General features: G+C 38.0%; 2 protein-coding genes across 4 annotated transcripts in view; one reads left to right on the top strand and one right to left on the bottom strand.

Annotated features, from left to right (window-relative positions):
* Window positions 1–195: 195 nt before the first annotated feature.
* n4bp2 (NEDD4 binding protein 2) lies at window positions 196–21309 on the bottom strand. 2 transcript variants are annotated; one of them, XM_077203538.1, is made up of 17 exons: window positions 20926–21288; window positions 18794–19724; window positions 15581–15705; window positions 14292–14380; window positions 13917–13993; window positions 13557–13709; window positions 10968–13122; window positions 10709–10889; window positions 10004–10089; window positions 9822–9867; window positions 8218–8384; window positions 8006–8130; window positions 5340–5466; window positions 5068–5250; window positions 4072–4240; window positions 3825–3948; window positions 196–1177 (listed from the first exon to the last, which is right to left on the bottom strand). In XM_077203538.1, the coding sequence occupies exons 1-17, from the start codon at window positions 21197–21199 to the stop codon at window positions 1132–1134; spliced, it is 5058 nt and encodes a 1685-aa protein (XP_077059653.1). In that variant the 5' UTR covers window positions 21200–21288; the 3' UTR covers window positions 196–1131. The 2 variants fall into 2 exon arrangements, with proteins under 2 accessions (XP_077059653.1, XP_077059644.1); XM_077203529.1 differs by having other exon boundaries at window positions 10709–13122; window positions 20926–21309.
* Window positions 21310–22200: 891 nt separating this feature from the next.
* pds5a (PDS5 cohesin associated factor A) overlaps window positions 22201–22553 on the top strand; it is a 45797-nt gene continuing 45444 nt past the window's right edge. Inside the window, exon 1 of one of the 2 annotated variants that reach the window (XM_077203559.1) lies at window positions 22201–22358. The gene's annotated coding sequence lies outside the window, so the exon portion shown is untranslated. The remainder of the gene's footprint in view (window positions 22359–22553) is intronic. The other variant, XM_077203549.1, reaches the window with a different exon arrangement.

Here is a 22553-nt window from a genome sequence, read left to right on the forward strand (position 1 = left end):
AATTGAAACGTCAGCAACTGAGTGTTCAACATGCTGAGTTATATTTTCCCCCACCAACGGTTTCTACAGATTAAAGGGGAAATGGAGAAACGAGGATGTAGAATATGTTAAGCTGTGTTTGAGCTCCAAGCACATGCTACGCTAAGCCCTTGAGCTGATTACACATTTTCATTTCACCAAAAGAATCAAAACATGCACATGTCAAGTCTTTATTCTTCTCTTCAGTTTTTTTCCCCCAACCATAATTTATAATAACAAAAATAAAAATGTTTTTAGATATAAAATCTTTTGAGGTTCAAAATATACAATATCACAAAAATATGTTTTAGAACAATTCTCACACATAAGAATTGTGATTTGCATAGCAGCATTAAGATGTCTATAAAATATGTCTGGCATCAACATTTTAAACTGGAAATATAAAAAACAAAGCTGAGCTAAAAATTAAATACCAGCAATGCAAAGCGACATAAAATGTATGCGTTCCAATATATCTGTCCAAGCTGCTCACAAACAAACTAAAATTCAAAGCTGATTGAGGATGAGCATTTATATTTCTAGAAACTCCATTCATATATTTCTATATACATTAACACTGAAGAGAATAAGCCATCCTGTGACATCCCCACTACTCTAAACACAACAAGCTAGATCTTATAAAACTTACGTGGCGCTGCACTTATAATGCAAAAAAAATTTAAATAAAATATCAAACATCTTTAGCACCTAAATAATATCCCCCTTTTCTTTTATATGGTCTAACTAGGAAAAATGTGTGGCCATTATCCATTTAGGCAAAAGGCAATTTAAACTTATTACATAAAAATATAGTGATTATGGATCAGTTGAACCTTAATAGCCTCACAAGTGAGCATCAGTAAACTTTCAAAAAAGTATAATATGTACAGGTCAATACAATATAAAACACGGTGTAAATATGTAGTATCTTGATATTTTTATGTCTTAGATAAACTTTTTAACAATTATTGAAAGAAAATAGAGGTGTATGTAGTTGCATACACAAAACAACATTATAATTACTGGCACTATTATTCCCCAGAGAAGACATTTTGAGTTGAGGCACTGGAAAGACAGAAATCTAAAAGTAAATGCCTCATTGTAGCAACTCTTTCAATGAAGTGTGACCAGCACCAATCCGGTCTTAGGCTCAGTATAGCTGTAAGAAAGATAGAAAAAAAAGATGGGGTAAAAAAAAAAAAATTTCATAAAATGTACATGTAATGACAACTGGTTCTACATGTCAAAATATGCCAAATGAAGTACCTAGTATGCTTCAAAAAAGCTTCTGGCTTTTTACTATTTAGATAACATAGTATATACATTTGTTTTTAACTTAAATTAGGGCTTTGTGTTTACATAATATATGTGTGTGCGCTGAGTATAATTATTTTGTATATATATATATATATATATATATATAATACACACACATGCATGTATATATTTAATACATATTTGCATGTATATACTGTATATATATAAAATTTATATTATATATAAATATAAATATTTTATATATAAATAACAATTTTTTCTTAAATGACAACATGCATGTGTGTGTATTTATATATACAAAATAATTATACACAGTGCACACACATATATTATGTAAACACAAACTTTTATTTTGGATGCGATTAATCACGATTAATCTTTTCACAGCCCTACCTTAAATATATATATAAAAAAATATACAGGTCCTTCTCAAAAAATTTGCATATTGTGATAAAGTTCATTATTTTCCATAATGTAATGATAAAAATCAAACTTTCATATATTTTAGATTCATTGCACACCAACTGAAATATTTCAGGTCTTTTATTGTTTTAATACTGATGATTTTGGCATACAGCTCAAGTCAACCTTCAAATAATTATGTTCAGTTATGCACTCAATACTTGGTCGGGAATCCTTTTGCAGAAATGACTGCTTCAATGCGTCGTGGCATGGAGGCAATCAGCCTGTGGCACTGCTGAGGTGTTATGGAGGCCCAGGATGCTTCGATAGCGGCCTTAAGCTCATCCAGAGTGTTGGGTCTTGCGTCTCTCAACTTTCTCTTCACAATATCCCACAGATTCTCTATGGGGTTCAGGTCAGGAGAGTTGGCAGGCCAATTGAGCACAGTGATACCATGGTCAGTAAACTATTTAGCAGTGGTTTTGGCACTGTGAGGAGGTGCCAGGTCGTGCAGAAAAATGAAATCTTCATCTCCATAAAGCTTTTCAGCAGATGGAAGCATGAAGTGCTCCAAAATCTCCTGATAGCTAGCTGCATTGACCCTGCCCTTGATAAAACACAGTGGACCAACACCAGCAGCTGACATGGCACCCCAGACCATCACTGACTGTGGGTACTTGACACTGGACTTTAGGCATTTTGGCATTTCCTTCTCCCCAGTCTTCCTCCAGACTCTGGCACCTTGATTTCCGAATGACATGCAAAATTTGCTTTCATCCGAAAAAAGTACTTTGGACCACTGAGCAACAGTCCAGTGCTGCTTCTCTGTAGCCCAGGTCAGGCGCTTCTGCCGCTGTTTCTGGTTCAAAAGTGACTTGACCTGGGGAATGCGGCACCTGTAGCCCATTTCCTGCACACGCCTGTGCACGGTGGCTCTGGATGTTTCTTCTCCAGACTCAGTCCACTGCTTCCGCAGGTCCCCCAAGGTCTGGAATCGGTCCTTCTCCACAATCTTCCTCAGGGTTCGGTCACCTCTCCTCATTGTGCAACGTTTTTTGCCACACTTTTTCCTTCCCACAGACTTCCCACTGAGGTGCCTTGATACAGCACTCTGGGAACAGCCTATTTGTTCAGAAATTTCTTTGTGTCTTACCCTCTTGCTTGAGGGTGTCAATGATGGCCTTCTGGACAGCAGTCAGGTCGGCAGTCTTACCCATGATTGCGGTTTTGAGTAATGAAAAAGGCTGGGAGTTTTTAAAAGCCTCAGGAATCTTTTGCAGGGGTTTAGAGTTAATTAGTTGATTCAGATGATTAGGTTAATAGCTCGTTTAGAGACCCTTTTCATGATATGCTAATTTTTTGAGATAGGAATTTTGGGTTTTCATGAGCTGTATGCCAAAATCATCAGTATTAAAACAATAAAATACCTGAAATATTTCAGTTGGTGTGCAATGAATCTAAAATATATGAAAGTTTGATTTTTATCATTACATTATGGAAAATAATTAACTTTATCACAATATGCTAATTGTTTGAGAAGGACCTGTTTATAAAAAAAAAAAAAAAAAAAAAAAATATATATATACACATTCTGAATTCTTAAAGTCACCCTGTGGTGAAAATCAAGCTTTTAATGTTGTTTAAATGTCTATTTGGTGTTTTTAATATGCTTTAAGATCAACCATGGGCAAATTCATAAATCAACACCATTGCTGAGTATTTTCTCCTTAAAACTTCAGTGAACCAAAGACAGTTTAAAAAACGTGGTTTGAAATCGCTGGTGTTTCTGACGTCACAAACTACCTTGTAACCAATCACGTCAAGGTGTGATCATCAATGAGTGGATCTCTGAGCTGGTGTGAGTGAGTGGAGGCTAATTTGCATATTCATAGAACCACATACTAAATGAGGCAAGGGTGTAGAGTTACATTCAAGCTTCTTAAGGCATAAAGATGTTTTTCAGGAATTTTTGGTGATAAAATGATTGACTACAGGGGGACTTTAATTGGTAGGACATGGAACTTGTTTACACTAAAAGACGTTTCATGGAATGACAGTTGCATATAGTAAATCTATGTACCATTCAGAAAGACACGTTGCAAGAGCACAGGATTCAGTTAGTATACCTGTAGTGTTGGTTTTTGAGGTAGTCTAGTACAGCAGGCCTGATGCGTGGCACTCCCCCTTGGCTGTGATTGCCTCTTCCCGTGATGATTGACAGCTGAGACCGACACAAACCCTGACGGCATTCTACAAAAGACACATAACATTACAGATAATGCAGACTCTGGAATCTATACAATCCATCTGCAGTCTACATTTGAAAAACTGTTATTTTCAGAAATGTTGTTTGTGTGTTTGTGGTTCACGTACCCAAATTCTTTTCAGTGAGCACCTGACTGAGATGATAAAGGGCCTCATCCACATGCAGTCCATGGAGATCTAGAATATTCTGAGGCAGGAGTGAAGCGTTCACTCGCTGAAATATCTGCATGGCTGCTCGGTGGTTCGCTTCATGCATCTTCTCTCCATGCATGTGACCCTAAGCATTTACACAAATGCATAGAAACTTAGTAAGAGTTCTGATCTAAGAACAGCAATGCACTCTGCATGCATTGTTTAAAAAGGGGTCAGAAAGTGTTCAAGTTTTAAGCTAATTTTAGTTTAAATGAGATGTGACACAAAAATTCTGATTTTACAACATTATTCAAACTGCTTCATGGGAAGAGTAGTTCAATCTGCTAAAATAATCTTTAATGCCCTCCCACTCCCATGAAGAACTGTGAACAGCGTAATTTAGTCAATCTCCCTGTGCTTTCTAACTACTTAAATATTTTCATTTATACACATTTTTGCAAGAAACTTAAATATACTGTTTCTATATCTATAATCACCATGTTTAAATCAACAGTTTTGTATTTCACCAACTTATATTTCTCATCAAAGTACATTAAGTAGAGTGTTGTACCTTTGTATTTTTGTCTGATATTGCTTGAAATCAAAATTTGTAATGCTGTGATACCTTGTATGCTGGTTGATTTGGTTCACGGCTTAGAACTCTTAAAGAAGACTTTAAAAAAATCCCTATGGGAAAAATGAATGGGCCAAAAAATGGGCACTGTTGGACCCATCCACCAGAAAAATCTAATTGGCAATCCTTCTTCCTTGTATATTAAATATATAAAATGTTATTATTGGTGTCATTGTCCACAGCAGTTCAGTGTTTAATTCGGACAGACAAATAGCTTGTCCTCAAAATGATGCTTCGCACCTTAGGACACGGTTAAAAACAAACTTGTTTCTCTCTCAAAACTGCTGTTATTTTTACAACAGCTTTTCAGCACACATCTTAATGTTCATCTCTTTAACCTGTTGTGCGTAGAAACTAGCCACGTCCTTGCGTCCTTGTCGATGGGCTTCAGCAGCCTTGTTAAAACACTCTATCTGCTGACGTCTCTGCAGTGTCGCCTCTGTGCGAAAGTCCTCATATTCCGGATCCTCCGAATCCTGGAATTGAACAGCTTCCACCTCCCCATCTCTCGGTTTCCATCTCTAATTTAATGAGGCAAAAAGTGTCAACAATCAACTCAAGGTTTTTGTTTAATTTCAGTATGCCATATGGTCACATGAAGAGTGCTCACCCGCTCTTTGCTCGATGCTCTATGTGCGCCACTGCGCTGAGGGGCAGGTTCAGGAGCCACTACATTTTTGACTGGCCCGTCATCCAATAGAGCATGCAAAAACTGTTCAGTCTGCTCCAGAGAGTAACTACACAAACACAAATAAATGGTCGAGAGACATTTCCTTTTAAGTTATGTCTGCTTTTTTAATAATTGTTCCTTGTAAAACTGTGCACAATCCTTCAGTTCATATTGTTATAAAGAACAAACAATCAATCTTTTAAAAAAAAAAGCAACACTTTAAATGAACTTTCATGAAGAAATCATTAACATACATTATACTGTATGGCAATATAACGGGCAATATATGAGAAACAGATCATTATTTTTTTTAAATTGAAATGCTTACAAATGTCATTAAACTTTCAATTCATATAATCATGTACCATTCTACATTTTTTCAGACTGAATGAATAATTCAGTTTCACTCTTAATTGCATCACATTATAATCATTAAAAGCATTGTAAATGCCATATCATGTTCCAATAATTAAATTTTATTTATTTATTTTATTTAAATAGTCAAGCAACTTTTTACAGGGTTACAGGGGTTCTCACATAGATGGCTCATGTCTTGCTACCAGCTGGGTTCTCAATTGCCGATTCAAACACCGTTTTCTAGAAAGTGAAACCACAGTGGCCGATGGCTGATATATTGCTGATATATACAAAAGACTTTAGATATACAAAGACTCGTATTACTTCGAATGCGAAAAAGTGCAACATGCAATATGGCGGAAAAAGTCCCGCCCAGTGACGCAGTAAAAGTCACTGCGTCACTGCAGTTGCAGAAGCTCCGGCTGCTATAAAAACAGTCAGTGTTCCGAGATGCTCTTAGGACTGTACGTGCACAATTAATAAATATAAAAAATTTATAAACATTAATTTTTTTGTCATGCTTTGAGCGTTTAGAAACCAAATTTATGGGACAGTTGTCAGCTGATTTCATTGGTGATTTCAAATATGGGATTTAATCGTAAGCTTGGTAAACAGCTTTGGAGAATTTGGTGTTTTCATATTCAAAGAGTTAGGAGCATACCTGTCAAGTTTTGGATTTGAAAATAAGGGAAATTTTCCGGCGCCCACCGCGAGCAGTCCCACCACCCCAACCAAGCTCCAGTCACGTTATCCCTTACATTTTAAGACAAATGTTATAGCTTAAAAGAAAACACAAAAGGGTATATATGAAGAGCATTTATTTTAAAGGATTATTTGCTTGTCTCTACATTTACATTTTATTTTCATTCCACACATTCTTTTAATTTCATATTGCTTTTCTTTTACAGTTTTTCTTTACATGTCACATAACTTTTCTTTACTCTTTTAGTGAGTTATAGTTCAAATTTGTTGCAGACTTTGCATTCTTTAACCTGTTAGGCTGCAACCCCACTTTTGAAAAATCCTCAGAAATGGCATAACCAAACTGAAACAGATAAGCTACAGTTCATAAACACTTTGCACTAAAATCACAAGTATGATCTCATTTGAAAGCTGACACCTGGCAGTTTATTGTAAATGTAGAATTAATTATTGTCATAATGAAAAAATAGTTATTAATAATAGCTACAAAGTTTTGTAAAGTTATTAGAAATTTATTTTGTATGAAATATCTTCAAAGTTTCTGAGAATACAATAGTGGTCAAATACTGAAACTTGAGTGTTATATCTTTTTAATGATGTATAGTTTGTCAAGGTAATAACATTAAATCTGATAGTAACTTTGAACTATTTAAACAAACAAAAAACGCTTCAGTGCGCCGGTGTTGTGCCGAATTCGACCCCCTGCCAAATTATTACCCCCCTCGTTGAAGTCAGTACCTGATTGCCTAATCCTAACCCCACCCCTAATCCTAACCCCTCCCCCACAACTACTCCTAAACCTACCAATGCTAGGGGGGTAGTAATTTGGCGGGGGTCAAAATTCGGCACAACACCGGCGCTCTGGCAACGGTTAACAGGTTTTAAGATGCTAAAGTCGCAGTTACAAAACGCGTGACTGTCCCCTACCCTGCTCCTCTTCAGAAAAGTAAATTCGCTGTCCCATTGATCGCGGTATTTACATGAGGGTTTTGGTTTTGTGGCAGGAGTGCCTTCCGTCTCTGTCGTAGCGTCCATCATCCGTCTCCGATTTTTTTTTCTTTCCCCCCCCCGCGTTGTCACTCATCATCTGACCTCACTCACACACTAACCTCGCGACAACTGTACCTGTAGTAAGCTACTGGAGGTGACAGTAATCGCGTGGCTAGTGACAGAGCTCAGATTGCGAATGTTTTTTTTTTTTTTTATCTGCCCGGGCCATTATTATTTTTTAATAGCGCAGGTTAAAATACGGGAGATTTACGGCAAAATACTAATACGGGATGACGGCGGGAAAGAAGGGATAAATACGGGACTTTCCCGGCCAAAACGGGATACTTGACAGGTTTGGTTAGGAGCTGCATTTGCATAACTGAAATAGCTGCCTGAGTGACGTTTCAAAGATGGCTGCTGAGTGAAATGACTTGCTTGAAAGGGACATTGAGAGAGAGAGAGAGAGAGAGAGAGAGAGAGAGAGAGAGAGAGAGAGAGAGAGAGAGAGAGAGAGAGAGAGAGAGAGAGAGAGATGTCACTATGTATCATATTCTCACTTGTGATCTCTGAAGATATCCCTGAGGAAATGTCGGTCTATGGTGGGGAACGTGGAAAACAGCTGGGTTTCCTTCAGCTTGGCTGCGCCATCTTTCTTATCCAGGTCCCTCAGACTTGACCTGGACTAAAACCCAAATATTGCTCATTTTCACTACTTACTTTTACAGTTCTAGGCAGTGATTGAATGTGAGTGCCTAAGTGTGACTCATACCTTCTCCATGCTGTCTTGCATGACCTGCTCTTCAATCATGATGTTCCTCAGTGAGACAGGAGCAGAGGATGCAGTCCAGTGATCCATAAAAGGAATTTCTTCACGCAAACCAAATTGGTCCCTGAGCCTGGTTTTGTTTCCCTGCGATTCACCCCATTGGACAGGAACTTCGTTACCATGAATATAGAAAGATTGATAAAATAGATAAGAGGAGCAACAGAGAAAATGATTTCCAGTTTGGAGAAGTTTCCACAAATTGGGAACAATTTGGTATCTCATTACATTTTTTTAAATCATCATAGACAAATCAATCCCTTATTTTTTGTTGTGAGAACTATTAAGATGTTAGATAAACTATTATTAACATAAAATAAACACAGCATTGTCTCCCATTTTGGACTTTCCCACCTTAGAGGTTCCCAACAAAATCAAACGACAATGTAAAAATGTTTGACATAATCAGTTCTAGTAAAACTGTTTTTTTTTATCTATTAACAATTTTTTATTAGCAAAAGCATAATTAGTTATTTCCCTAATTTTGTGCACTATAGTGTTGCACCATGGAGGGACCTCTTCTGTCACTTTCACATATCATTATATTTACATTATACCAATTTTGTCTATGTAATTTTGATTTTAATTTAATGTTTAGTAGAAAACAAAATCACACAAATCACTGTTTTAAACTATTTAGAATAAACATTTAATTTGACCTCCTGAGGTTAACTACATTTTGTGTTTGTATTGTGTGTATATAATAAATTTATATATATATATATATATATATATATATATATATATATATATATATATAGAGAGAGAGAGAGAGAGAGAGAGAGAGAGAGAGAGAGAGAGAGAATTCATAAGATGGTTTAAGAGTCTGAAGCAAGAAAGTGACTGTGATTTCAGACTTCGGATTCAGACAGTATTCATACAGACATTAGGTTTGAGTACTAATTTAAGTTTAATTTACTTTGCAAAGCCTACATTAAATTAAAATGTGTGACACAAACTGTTAAGGTTTGTCTGAAATGATTGGGGACATTTCTTTTTTCAAGATTATGTTGTTTAGATGACAGAAAGATGTCAAAATTTGCTATCACTCCCTCGGCCATTGTATGTAATTTAATGTCATGGCAATATAACACAAAATATAGTGTTATAAATTTACATTTAGATTTATTTTTTAAATGAACATAAAAAACTTTGTAAGATATACGATGTTAATAACTGTGGAAACACGTCATAACAGTGTATGATAAGGGTCCATTGATATTCTTCAAAGGAACATGCAGAGATAGGTGCTATTCACAGCCAGGAACACCAAAAGATCGACCAAGCACTGCAAGTATATGATTGTTATGGTATGATTGGCAAAGAAACAAAATCATGGCCGATCATAGCATACCAATCATACCAAAATGGACCTTTAAGATTTCTCTCTGGATGTGATTGGCCAGCAAGGTCACAGCTGGATTGGGAGATTAAAATGGAAGAGATGTAATTTATCTCTTAATGTTTTATTGTATTACTACTGGTTAGGACATGCTGTACATTTACAATCACTTCGTGTTTGTGTGTACTACGAGAATAAGCTGTCTCACTCATGTGCATTTGCTGATAGGACAGAGCTGCCTGCCTGTGCTTCTCCTGCCAAAGACAACAGACACCAGGTAAGTTTTACATCAAGATTCAGAATTAGTCACATTAAAAAACAATTATGCTGTTCGTTTTGTAGGTTCATTTCCAAAAACTGTAAACATAAGATCAAAATATGTGAACTCACTTGAATAGTCTCTTTCCATTTCTGGTGCAGAAGTTTGGCCAAGTTCAGGTCTATTTGCACTGCACAGTCATCTGATGAAAACGCACCTGCAGCCATATGGAGTTCAAAGAGATTTTAATACACTTCAATGAGTGTGAATTGAGGGTTGATGTGGTTACTTCTTTGAAAGTGATAGCTTTTCATAGCAATAACTAGAATTACAGTTATTTTAAACCATTTACACAACTTAGTTAAGTGTGCTGGTTCTCAACTGGTCATGATGACAGTTCTGTTCAGATAGGTTTGTGAACGGCAGGGAAAAACATTGCTAAATGAAAATAATAAAATACAACTAACCATATAATAACACACTTATGAGAGCAAAATAAACGGGCATTAACTTTTAAAGGAGAAAACAATTCTCAATATATTTTGCTGTTTTCATTTAAAAGCCATGGGTCCTGCCATATTTTGTGGTAAATTCATGTTACTTGGTAGAAGCTAGCAAAATTGGACAAATTCCAACATGGGTCGGTCATGTGCCAAGCCGCAATCTTCAAAAAACATTTAAAAATAAATAAATAAATAGACCCACACAATATTAACTACAAGTTAGGGGTTTGGTATTGTGTTGGGATGCCACTTGAGATCACTGGATTTATTGAGTGATACACTGAATGAATAACAGAATTATTTATTTGACGTATTGATTAGATGTTTGATTACCTGGACTGACCCCAACAGGTCCAAAAAGCTCAGTGAGCTGCAATGCAAGTTCAGTTGGAAGTTTAAGCTCCAGGGTTTGTATGTCCATTGAACTTGGCTCTCTTCTTCCCTGTCCAGTTTTCTTTTTCTCATTTTCTAGTTCCTTCCTCTTCTCTTCCTCTTTGCGCTCCATTTCAACAACCTGATACAGTATTAACTGTGTTATGGCATTTACCTCTTCTTTTGTCTCATCATACTCCTTTAATTTCTCTCCTCGTACCTCTTCACTCCATTCCTTCAATGCTCCCTCCAGGCATTGAACAACTTGCACACTTTGTGTCACTAATATCTCTTGCTGCCCTGGACCTTGCGGGCAAGTTTTGTCTGGCTGTTGTGCATTAGCTGCTGGAACCTCCAGTTGTACTTTAGTGTCTTCTGTCGGCTGCTTTAATGATCCAAAGGAAGGTTCAGGCTCACATTTCTCATTTGTCATGCTGGCTTCGTTGGATCCTTCAGCTTCACTTTGTGAACTTTGACCTGGGTTCCAATCATCATCAGCTTGGCTAACGTCACTAAGGTTGGTTTCTTGGGACTTGGGACTGATGCTACTTGCTGAGCTTTTGCTGGAGTCATCAGAGCACACAGCTCTAGCCTGGTCACTTTCTGAGCCCATCATGGTTTCTGACGGTTCTATAGATGGCTCACATGACTCTTTCTCAGGAAGCAAAGACCCCAAAATACCTTTATCATCCTCATCATCTTTATACAGCTGTTCTCCAGAATCTAGCAACAAGTTAGTTGTCCACTCCATATCTTGATGACACTTCTCATAAAGGTCCTCCAGAATATCGATGGAGACACCTCTAAAATGGCAGCTCAGAATCTCAAGGTGTTGTTGTTTAGAGTGGGATTCTCTAAAGTCATTCTCTTCCACCTGAGAACCTTTCTCATGGACCACACGGTACGGAACTCTCTGCTGGCAGGCAGACTCCAATTCATTTGTTTTTGGGGTGAAACGAAAAGAGTTTCCCTCCAAAACAAACATGCTACTACTAGATAAGTCCAAAGCTAATTCAGAACATTTCAGCTGGTCAATTCGCCAAAGCAAAGCAAAGTCCTGAGGGTTTGTTTGGGCTGAGGCACTGGCACATGGTACCATGGGCAATGAAGTTGTTTCCCCCGTAGGTGGAAGATCAGAGGACAGATGTGAAATAACTGGAGATTGTGAGCAGGGTGACGAAGGACTTTGATTGGTGAAGGTAAGTGCCAGTTTACAAGATTTCCCCACTCTTCGGCTAAGACCTCTCCGTCTCTCTAGACTGCTCTCTGAGTCTACGGCAACCTTTGAACACAGAGTTTCTTGGGCATTTGGGCTCATTCTGCATTTCTCCTCTGAGGCAACATTGTCCTCCTGCTCAACCTCTTCCTGTGTGCTCTTCTCAGCAGACACTTGACTAGACTGCTCAATCGTGTCTGCTCTCTGTTTTGATGTACTTGGAGAATTAGAGTAATTCTTTCTTGGGTCAGAGCATTCAGAGAACATCCTTCCCAGCACACAGTCAGGAAGTTCAGGGCAAATCACAGTCTCTGGGTTCAAGTTACCCTGTTTTCCACCAAAGGAAGGGGAATGCAGAGTAGACAGTTTGCTTAGAGTTTGATCTTGGTAAAAACCAGGAGAGTTTCTGCCACCTTGCAGTAGATCTACAAGTTTTTGAAATTCAACTGTATTTTGCTTCTCAGGATCAGAATGTTTCTCTTCATCAGAAGAAGTATTATCTTTGTATTCAACGACACTGGATTCCAAAACAGTGTTCTGAACAGTTTTATTCCTTAAATTCTGATGTCTTCTCTGACGTTGACCTTGAGATTCCAGTGGCCAGTCCCCCAAAAAATCCAAAAGCTCTGGCCTCACTACTTTGTCCTCAGGAAGAGACTCACCTTCAGATCCCTCCTCCTTATCTTGCCCTGGAGAGTCAACACTGGGGTCAAAGTTCACAGGTTCACTTGTTCCAAGGCCATTTCTACAATACACTCTGTCCCTTCTCACACGCTGAGCAATGGACTCTGCAAATGCCACAGGCAGCTCTGAAAACTTCTTGTGTGCTGACTCAACTAATTCTTCAGTTTTCCCACTACTCAAATTTCCAATGTTTTTTTCTGTGTCCAGAAGATCTAGCTCCAAGTCCAACACTTCAGCATCAATCAGATCAGACTGAGGTGTTCCAGACCCATCCAGAATGTTCTCATGCAAAATCACAGACTCCTTGGAACTGTAGGAGACTATTTCACCTTCTTCCTCACCTGCAGAAATGGTACTGCAAGTCTGCCTAACAGAGGACACATCGGGCAGAGAGGAGGAAAGATGTGTGCTCAGTTTGCTCAACCCAGAGTCACCAACAAGATCAGGATGACTGAGGCCAGGGGGTACAGATTGCCTGAAGGAATGTGAAAAAATATATTGTAGTTTAATTACATAGATGTGCATGATACAAATACATAGTTATTTATGGCTTCACACAGTCAGTCTTTTCCTAGTTACTGAAAGGTAAATCTTTACTAACTCTCAAATAGTCCTGTACAGTTGGAGACAATCACTATCTGCAGCTGTGTGAACATGGCCCATAACTTTATTTCAAATTGAAAATACTCAGTAACATGAATATAATGCAGAGGTCTTCAACCTTGCTCCTGGAGGGCCGCTGTCCTGCAGAGTTTAGTTCCAACCCTAATCAAACACACCTGAATCAGCTCTTCAGGATCGCTTGAATATACAAAGGCAGGTGTGCTGAAGCAGGTTGGACTAAGCTCTGAAGGACAGTGGCCCTCCAGGAGCAGGATTGAAGACTTCTGATATAATGCATATACTCACTGTGTTTGCTCAGTCTCAGTTTGGGTCAGTTCCAAAACACTTGGCACTGGTACTGGTCTTTGTGAATTCATGACGCTCTGTACAGAGACAAATCGGTCATACCGTTCTAATATGCGCCGGATCTTCTCTTTTGTTACTTGGTGCCTTGTGCGCCTTCACAGAGAGGATGAATAGAGAGAGGTGGCAAACACTTGTGATTGTGTCATTAAAGCAATCGATCAAATGTGTGATTGTACTTTGTTTATTTAAGACTACCAACAAAACAAGTGTAAAGAGAACTGTTAATAAATTAGTTGAATGGATTTTGTTTAATGTGTATAGAAAGTAGTTATTTCTGGTTTGTGGTTATGTTTAACATACTTCTCCAGCTGTCTAGGTTTAGTTTTCCACCAGGTATCTGGCTCACGAAACAGCACCTTATACCCATGTTTCAGTGCCTAGAAGAAGGAAAAGGAAAAGGAAGCCCTACAATCAGCATAATTTACCTGTATGAATCTGTTTGTGGTTCATGTTTTTGTACACTGTAAAGTGTTGAACATTCTAAAGTTAAAACAATAAAAAAATAAGATCTATAATAATATATACTTGTGTAGCATGATACAAACTTTCAACGTGTCAAATTTAATCTGGTATATTCACAGCAAATTTTAACAATACAAAAACAATATGTTCATTGTCTAATACTGCAAATTAATAACTTATTTCATACTACGTGTTTCAAAATAAATTGCTCACCATGGCAACGTATGGTTTCATCTCCCAACATTGCATATTGGTGTTGTCTATTATGATGGGTGACTGGCGTTTTTCAAAAGCATCTTTTGCTGAAATGTTGATCACCACAAAGACATTGCAGAAAGATTATATAAAGATTAAAGGTGAAGTGTGTAATTTTATGTGGCATCAGTAGCACCAAGCAGAATTGCAAAAATAATGACATGATCGTTTTCAAAACTGTTTTCCAAACAATTCAACTGTCTGCCATTTGTCAGCCAAAGAGGTAAGGCCCCACTATACTAATAAAATGTTATTCTTTGCTTAGGGGTAAAAAGTAGCAAACACGGTTTGCTATACGGTTAGCAAACACCCTGACCCGACCCAGGCTAACCAGGAGCAATGTTTAAATAAATGTGTTGTACTCTTTCTTCTCCATAAATAAATAAGTGTTTATAATAAATAAACACAACAAAAATGACAGTGGTGCAGTTAAGAAAACGGTTAAGAAATCATCTGATCGTTGCAATGTGGATATGTTTGCACAGGCTCCTCTATCGGTACTCTATTCAAGTCATGTTTATTTACTTTATACAATAAATTGCTTTAAATAAAGAAACATTACAGTATTGAACATGAAAAAATGGTGTCAGTATCGTTTCAATTACAAGTAAAGCTTCAATTTCTACTATAAAGCAGCTCTTTAGTGTGTTCATGTTTTTAATCATGTCTGACCGCGGCGGACTGAACAGAAGAATTGAAGATTTTGACAAAGAAGGCAGAGCCGCAAAGCGCACCTTGACATGGAACAATGGTAGTTTTAAGGTGTTTGCAAGACAGAGCAAAAGTTTCCAGAAAGTTTGCTTTGGCAAGCTGTATTGAACTGCCGAAACGAATTCCAAATGAACATTTTTTGACTGATTTTGTTCGAAATGATGTCTCACCATTTCAATTTCGCTTTAAGTATAATGGGGTCTGTTGTCCCACACCAAACTCATGCATGCATTGGTTGCGCCAATGTTGCTATGTCAGGCTCTCAAAAAAATCGAGCAATGTTTTGACAGCGACATGGAGTTGGAAAGTTCATAATTTTTATGGAAATTGGCATACAAATGGCTTATATTTGTTTCAGCATATTAAGCTGGAATATGTAATCAATTTTGAAAAAGATTTCAACAAATGTGCACACATCACCTTTAAGGCCGGTTTGTCTAGTCAAATGGGTAGCAAATAATAAATAAATGGAAATTATTTAATGTACACACCTGAAATTTTGCTTTGGCTTGAGCAAACATGCCTGTAATACTCACCTCTTTGGTGATTCCACTCATGGGCCTCTCCTAGTAAATTTGGTTCAAATTGGTACTGTCCATTTTGAAAGAAATACTCATCAGTGCTCAATACAACTCCTCCAGGATTTTGTGCCACCATAGCACTGGACAGCAAGGAGAGAAAAAAAATGTTATACCTTATACAAAAATATATATACTTTCTCTATAAACATACTCTAAACAGTAAAGCGGTCACCATAATTCTGTTGAGCATGGTTATCTGCCAGTGTTGTTAATCTCAAAACAAAAGTTAATTACGAGCAATATATGTGGTGGTATTCTGTAGTATGGTATACTTTGATAACTATCATGCAAAATTGCTTTCAAGGTCTGGATGCATACTAAAAAGAGCTTTTGCCCTTCTTCTCCACGGGGGGTTCAAATATTTACAACCCCAAATCAGAAAAAGTTGGGACATTTTGTAAAATGCAATACAATCAATAATCTGTGATTTGTTCATTCTATTAAACCTTTTATTAGCTGACAAAAGTACAAAGAAACGTTTTCCAATGTTTTCACTGACCAACATAATTGTATTTTGTAAATATGAACAAATTTTGATGGCTGCAACACACCCCAAAAAAGTTGGGACAGAGACCAAATAAAAGTGAAAAGATTATCCAAATTAAATTATCCAACTATTTTGAAACAGTCCACAATGAACATGTGAATTGGTAATAGTTGAGGGTATCATGTTTGGGATTAAAAGTGCTTCTCAGTATTTTAAAGCAAAGATGGGTCATGCCTCATCACTTTGTGCCAAATATCTTGAGAGAATTGTCAAACAATTAAAAGATCACATTTCTCAATGCAAGATTGCAAAGCATTTATGCCTTTCATCATCTTCCATACATAATATTGTCACAAGATTCAGGGAATCCAGAGAAATCTCAGTCTGTGTTGGGCAAGGCAGTAGACCTCTGTTGAATGTGCGTGACCTTTGAGCCCTCAGATGGCATTGCACAAGAAACCATCATGCAATTCTGTCAAATACAGCCACATGTGCTCAGGAATAATTTGGAAAACCATTTTCACTGAACACAGTCTGACTCTGCATTAAGAAATGCCACTTGAATCTCTGTTACGCAAGGAGAAAGCTTTACATCAGTTCTATGTGGAGATGCCGGCGAGTTCTCTGGGCCTGAGCTCATCTCAGATGGTCTAGAAGAAAGTGGAAAATGTGTGCTGTGGTCTGATGAGTCCATGTTTCAGCTTGTTTTTTGTTTGGGAGAAAATGGACATCGAGTTCTCAGTCCCAAAGACGAAAGGGACCATCCAGACTTTCATCAGCGACAGGTGCAAAAGCAAACATCTGTCCTGGTATTGAGGTGCATCATTAGAAACGGTATGGGTAACTTGCATTATTGTGAAGGTACCATTGACATGGAGGCATATATTTGGATTGTACAGAGACATAAACTGCCATCAAGACGACATCTTTCCTGGGAAGCAAGACGATGCCAGGCCTCATTCTGCACGTGCTACTACTGAGTGGTTTCTAGACTATCTGCACTATAGAAGGGATGTGCCTGCCTGTTTACTGCAGTCCAGATATGTCTCTTATAGAAAATGTATGACCCATCATGAAAAGGAGAATCAGGCAACGATGACCACAGACTGTTGAGCGGCTGTCTTGTATCAGACAAGATTGGGCAAATATTCCACTTGCAAAACTCCAACGATTAGTATCCTCAACTCCCAAATTATTAAAAAGTGTAATTAAAAGGAAAGGTGACGTGACACAGTGGTAAACATGTCTCTGTCCCAACTTTTCTGGGGTGTGTTGCAGCCATCAAAATCAAAATTTGTTCATATTTAAAAAATTATGTTGGTCGGTGAAAACATTGGAAAACTTTTCTTTGTACTTTTGTCAGTTAGAGGAGAACTCTGGCGCAAAATGAACCTGGGGTGTAATAACACATTGGTACCGAGTCGACTGTTCTCTGGGATTTGTTTTCATGATAATCGAGTATAAAGAGTTTTATCTCTAAAAACTGTTTAGCTTATAACACTAGTATATGGGGGCATATAATAAGTAAAAAGAGATCGTTAGTTAATACCACTAACAACAAGGCTTAAAATAGCCCCACACTAACACGGTAGCTTAATGAGGGTCTCAACATTCAAACCGAAGCACTGAGAACTTTGTAAGTGTACAGACAGTTTAATAATAATATACTTTATAAAGACAGTACCATCGCGTATACAGGCAGGAGCCATCTTTGGGAAACAGCCTCGACCAGTCAAACCACGAACGCCGTGCTACGAGCTGAACTGTGACTTGGAATCTCACAGTTCAGCTCGTAGCACGGCGTTCGTGGTTCGATTGGTCGAGACTGTTTCCCAAAGATGGCTCCGCGATGGTACTGTCTTTATAAAGTATATTATTATTAAACTGTCTGTACACTTACAAAGTTCTCAGTGCTTCGGTTTGTATGTAGAGACCCTCATTAAGCTACCGTGTTAGTGTGGGGCTATTTTGAGCCTTGTTAGTGGTATTAACTAGCGATTTCTTTTTACTTATTATATGCCCCATATACTAGCGTTATAGCCTAAGCTAAACAGTTTTTAGAGATAAAACTCTTTACACCCGATTATCATGAAAACAAATCCCAGAGAACAGTTGACTTGGTACCAATGTGTTATTACACCCCAGGTTCATTTTGCGCCAGAGTTCTCCTTTAAAAAAAGGTTAAAAAGAAATGAACAAATAACATATTCTTGATTTTATTGCATTTTACAAAATGTCCCAACTTTTTCTGATTTGGGGTTGTATTTAATTTTTGCTTTAATTTTTGTATTCATTTAAAACTTCATTTACATTTTGAAATGCTCTTCTCAAACTTGTTTTCTATGTGATATTTTCATTAAAAGGCTAAATTGATGTTAAGAAATGTACTACTAATAATAATAATAATAATTAAAAAAAACTTTATCTAAACTATCAAAACATTAAAGTTTGTCTTGCAACCTGTTCATTCCCAAGATAAGTCATTATAACTTCCCCCTAAGGAAAACTATTCTCTTATAAGGGAGTGTTGTACATCATGAACTGCTCTCATGGACTAAGTTGTTTGACGAAAATGAAAAGAACATTATATGCCAACTTAAAACTCCAAAAATAGAAGAGATTTCCTTTGTGCTATTCCACCTGTTTTCAATAAAATGACAGCTATGAGTTTTCTTGCTTACTTGGCAAGGGTGGTTTTGCCTGATCCAGGAGCCCCTCTAAGTAACACCAACACCTGCCCTTCCAATTTGAGTCTGTTCCAAGTGGGCAGAGTCCATGACTTTGGTACAGTTGCAGAAGGCTTCAGAGGTGCTTGTCTGATAGGTCCACGAGCCAACCACTGAGCAGCAGGAAGGGGGTTAGTGCTCCAACGGGTGGGGTTAGGAATGACAGGTGTAATGAAGGACGGCCCCACAGCGTGCGGATGAAACTCAGCAGCCTGGGTGTTCCAGAACATGGCAGGTGTGCTGAGTGCTTCCTGATCCTGCATTGCCACTGTGTGGTTATGTTGGTCAGGTCTACGGTAAACCTGAAAGGCAGAGGGCCGTGGTTCAGTAGAGCTGACCTCCACTGTTAGGTGACTGAAGTCAAGAGATATGTTTTTTGTCTCTGGGATATGGACCCCACCAAAACTCAATTCACTCACGGGTGAACTACCGCCACGGGCCTCACTGAGCCCGGGGTCAGAGAAAGAGGCCGGCTCAGCCTGCCCTGATCTTGTTTGAGGAGCTGGAAGCTGAGTCTGGGATGTAAGAGGCAGCGCAGAGTGAGGGATTGATTGAGAAGGAGGGGGTAGAGAAGAGAGAGGCACGGAGGGCATTACAGGATGGGAGCTAGCTTGTGTCTGCTGTGACGTCAAAGTCTGAAGTTCCTGATCTATAAGAGTGTCAAACTCTTCTGTCAGGTGTGTTTCACCAGGAATGAGCTCTGGCTGAGATGCAGGCTGGTTTGAAAAGGCAAAGCTCTCTGCCGTTCCACTGCGGAGGTCTGTCTGAGTAATGTTAGTACCCAGGAGAGCAGCAGCCTGCTCAAACCCTGAGACAGGAGGAGGGGGTGGGACTATGCCCTCAGCAGCATCTGACAGCTCCAAAAGCGAATCCATCGCATTGTCCACTAATGCAGAGATTAAGAAGAAAGAACATTTATGAATTAAAAAATATCTATCCAAAATAGTAAAAGATTTCTGCATTAAAAAAAAATTAAAAGTAGTGCCTAATCTAGCTAAAATGCAACATACACCACCGGTCCAAAGTTTATTAAGATGTGGTTTAATGTTTTTGAAAGACGTCTCTTATAATCACCAAGGCTAAATTTATTTGTTCAAAAATACAGCAAAAACAACAATACTTTGAAACAGTCTTTATGATTCGGTCACATGATCCTTCAGAAATAAGTCTAATATGCTGATTTGTTGATTAAAAAAAAACTTATTGTTGTCAATGTTGAAAACGATTTTTGCTGCTTAATATTTTTTTGGAAATTGTGATCCCCCAGACTTAATGGTTGTCAAAAAATAGTATACATATATTTTTATTTGGCAAGGCACGCACAACGACACATTTTTTATTTGTTTCAAATAAATGTTCTTTTGAACTTTTTATTAATCAAAGTATCCTGAAAAGTATCAAGGTTTCCACAAAAAAATGAAGAAGCAAAAACTCTCTGCATCATTGATAACCATTATTAATAAATGGGCACCAATAATAATTAATAATAATTGAGCAGCAAATCAGCATACAATGATTTCTGAAGAATGATGTGACTGAAGACTGGAGTAATAGGTGCTGAAATTTCAGCTTTGTCATTGCAGGAATAAATGACATTTTAGAACATATTACAATTGAGAACAGTTTAAAATTCTTGTAATAATATTTCAAAATGTTAGGGTTTGGCCAGTAAAAAACCTTTGAACAGTAGAGCATGTCATCATGTATATTAAGAATCATACAGGGCTCCATGACAACGTCAACTTGAAGCATAATATAATACAATAATAAAAAATAAAAATATATAGAAAATAATCGAGGTGAAGTTGGTAGCTTTTGTTACATGTAACAATTAGCTGGTTTCTAGGAGGTCTAAAATGGTCATTAGGTGGTCCAAGTTTATCTTTAGCCAGCAACAAACCTGCTAACAGTTGGTGTCATACCCGGTTAAGGTGATCGAAGCTGGTTTTAGAACATGGTAGTTGATCAGCCAGATATATGTCTGCTTTCACCAAGTGAAGATCAGCGAGAAACCATCCACCCAGGTCCAAAACAAATCTACCATATTAAGATGGAAAGAGTAACTAACCGTTTAAAATGACCCGTACCTTTAAAATCTGCCTCTGAGAGTACCATGTAAATTACTTCTGGATCCAAATGTGAAAACATCTCCTGCATGCTCTGGATGATTTCGTCTCGTCTTTGAGATTCCAACTGACCACCCCTGGAATGTGTGGAGCCAAAGTTGTTATATATTGAGTCCGCACGGGTCACAAAAGATCCATTTGCTCCGTGCGCTCGAATCTCGGAACCGCTCCCGTACTCAGCCGCCTGCATCGGGCCACGGGAGGGACTCAGTCCGTTTTTCTTTTTCTTTGGCATTCTGTTGTACCCCGTTTAAAAGACACCGACGACAAATCCACTGTTTACAAGTTTTTCCTAGAGGAAGGAAAGTAAAAGAAAACCAGACGAACAACTCTCCACGGAGAAGCAAAAATACTGTAGCGCCTCTAGTGGATGGAAACAACATGACAACAACTTTTGACCTATTGAGTGAAAGTTAAATAGGCAAGAGAAAACTACATGAAAGAATCTGAGGCCTGTTTTCTCCGAAACAGATTAGATTAAACCTAGATTAAGGCTCAGATTAATTAGGACATTTAAGCAGCCTTTATAAACATGCCGTAAAAACATTGCTGGTGTGCATCTTGAGACAACATAATGGCAACTAACAAGATGTCAGTGCAAGTTGCTCTCAGTTAAAACAGCTCAAACATGCATTTTAGTCTGGGACTAGATTTAAACCTTTTCTGTGAAACCGGGTGTGAGATTTACAGTACGTTTACACAAGCATTGTGTGTTGAGTTTTTTCAGATGCCTCAGTTTAAACACAAATATCGGGGAGGCTTCCAGATAAACAAGATAAGCAGAATATGTATGTAAAATAATATATATACAAATACAATTATGCAAGGGAATGTGAATAAGAAAGGGTCTTTAATAAAAAAAGAGGCAGGGGATTGTACCAAACCTAAAAAATAAATATAGGTTACCTCTGAACATTTTTCACAAATGTATCCAAAAATAATGTTATGTTCCATAAACAAATGTAACCTGTTTTGTCCCGTCTCAGTGATAATAATAATAATATTATTATTATTAATAAAAAAAATCACCCTTACATATTTCTCACACTTCAATGTACACTGTTATTTTTCACCCTTTCCAATACATTTGTTATGTATTTTATCTTCGAGTATGGGGCTTTTCTTTTCTAATATTTACGGTAAACCAAGTTCAGTGCCAAGTAAACCACTATTGCAGGCGGTTGTTTTCTAATATATATGGTAACGTTTCTCCCTCCATCGGCGCCCGGCTATACCGTCTTTCAGCCAACGGGGTCGCTGCGCCTCCACTTTCCACGCGAGGACGTACACAGCCCTGAATGAAAAAGACGGAGCTTTGTGCCCGAAACTAAAAAAAACATCCAAACCCGAACCCGAGCCTGACTCATGAATTAAAACAACGACTTGTCTGTGAGGTAATGACCGGGGAATTGTTTGAAAGCGGTTGTGAGGTGGCTGGGGTCGCTCGAGAGAGTTTAATTCACACAGTTTGTGTGGCATGATGAAGTTGGTGGTCGCTGTTTGCCTCGCTGAGTGAACTTATACAGAGAAAACAAGTAAACAATTCAGATTTCCTACCGTCTAAAGTTAGGATAACGGCCGCAATGGAG

Source organism: Siphateles boraxobius, unplaced genomic scaffold (assembly GCF_051911475.1).
Source record: "Siphateles boraxobius isolate OS27281-9 unplaced genomic scaffold, OSU_SipBor_1 119, whole genome shotgun sequence".
Lineage (NCBI taxonomy): Eukaryota > Metazoa > Chordata > Actinopteri > Cypriniformes > Leuciscidae > Siphateles > Siphateles boraxobius.

Excerpts from the sequence above, each read along its gene's own strand:
- n4bp2 (XM_077203529.1), bottom strand. The coding sequence starts at position 21,199 with ATGCCAAAGAAAAAGAAAAACGGACTGAGTCCCTCCCGTGGCCCGATG. Across the intron at positions 14,381-15,580 it reads TGAGTGGAATCACCAAAGAG|CAAAAGATGCTTTTGAAAAA; the intron begins GTGAGTATTACA and ends TCAACATTTCAG. Across the intron at positions 5,467-8,005 it reads GATATCTTCAGAGATCACAA|TTACTCTCTGGAGCAGACTG; the intron begins GTGAGAATATGA and ends GTGTTTGTGTAG.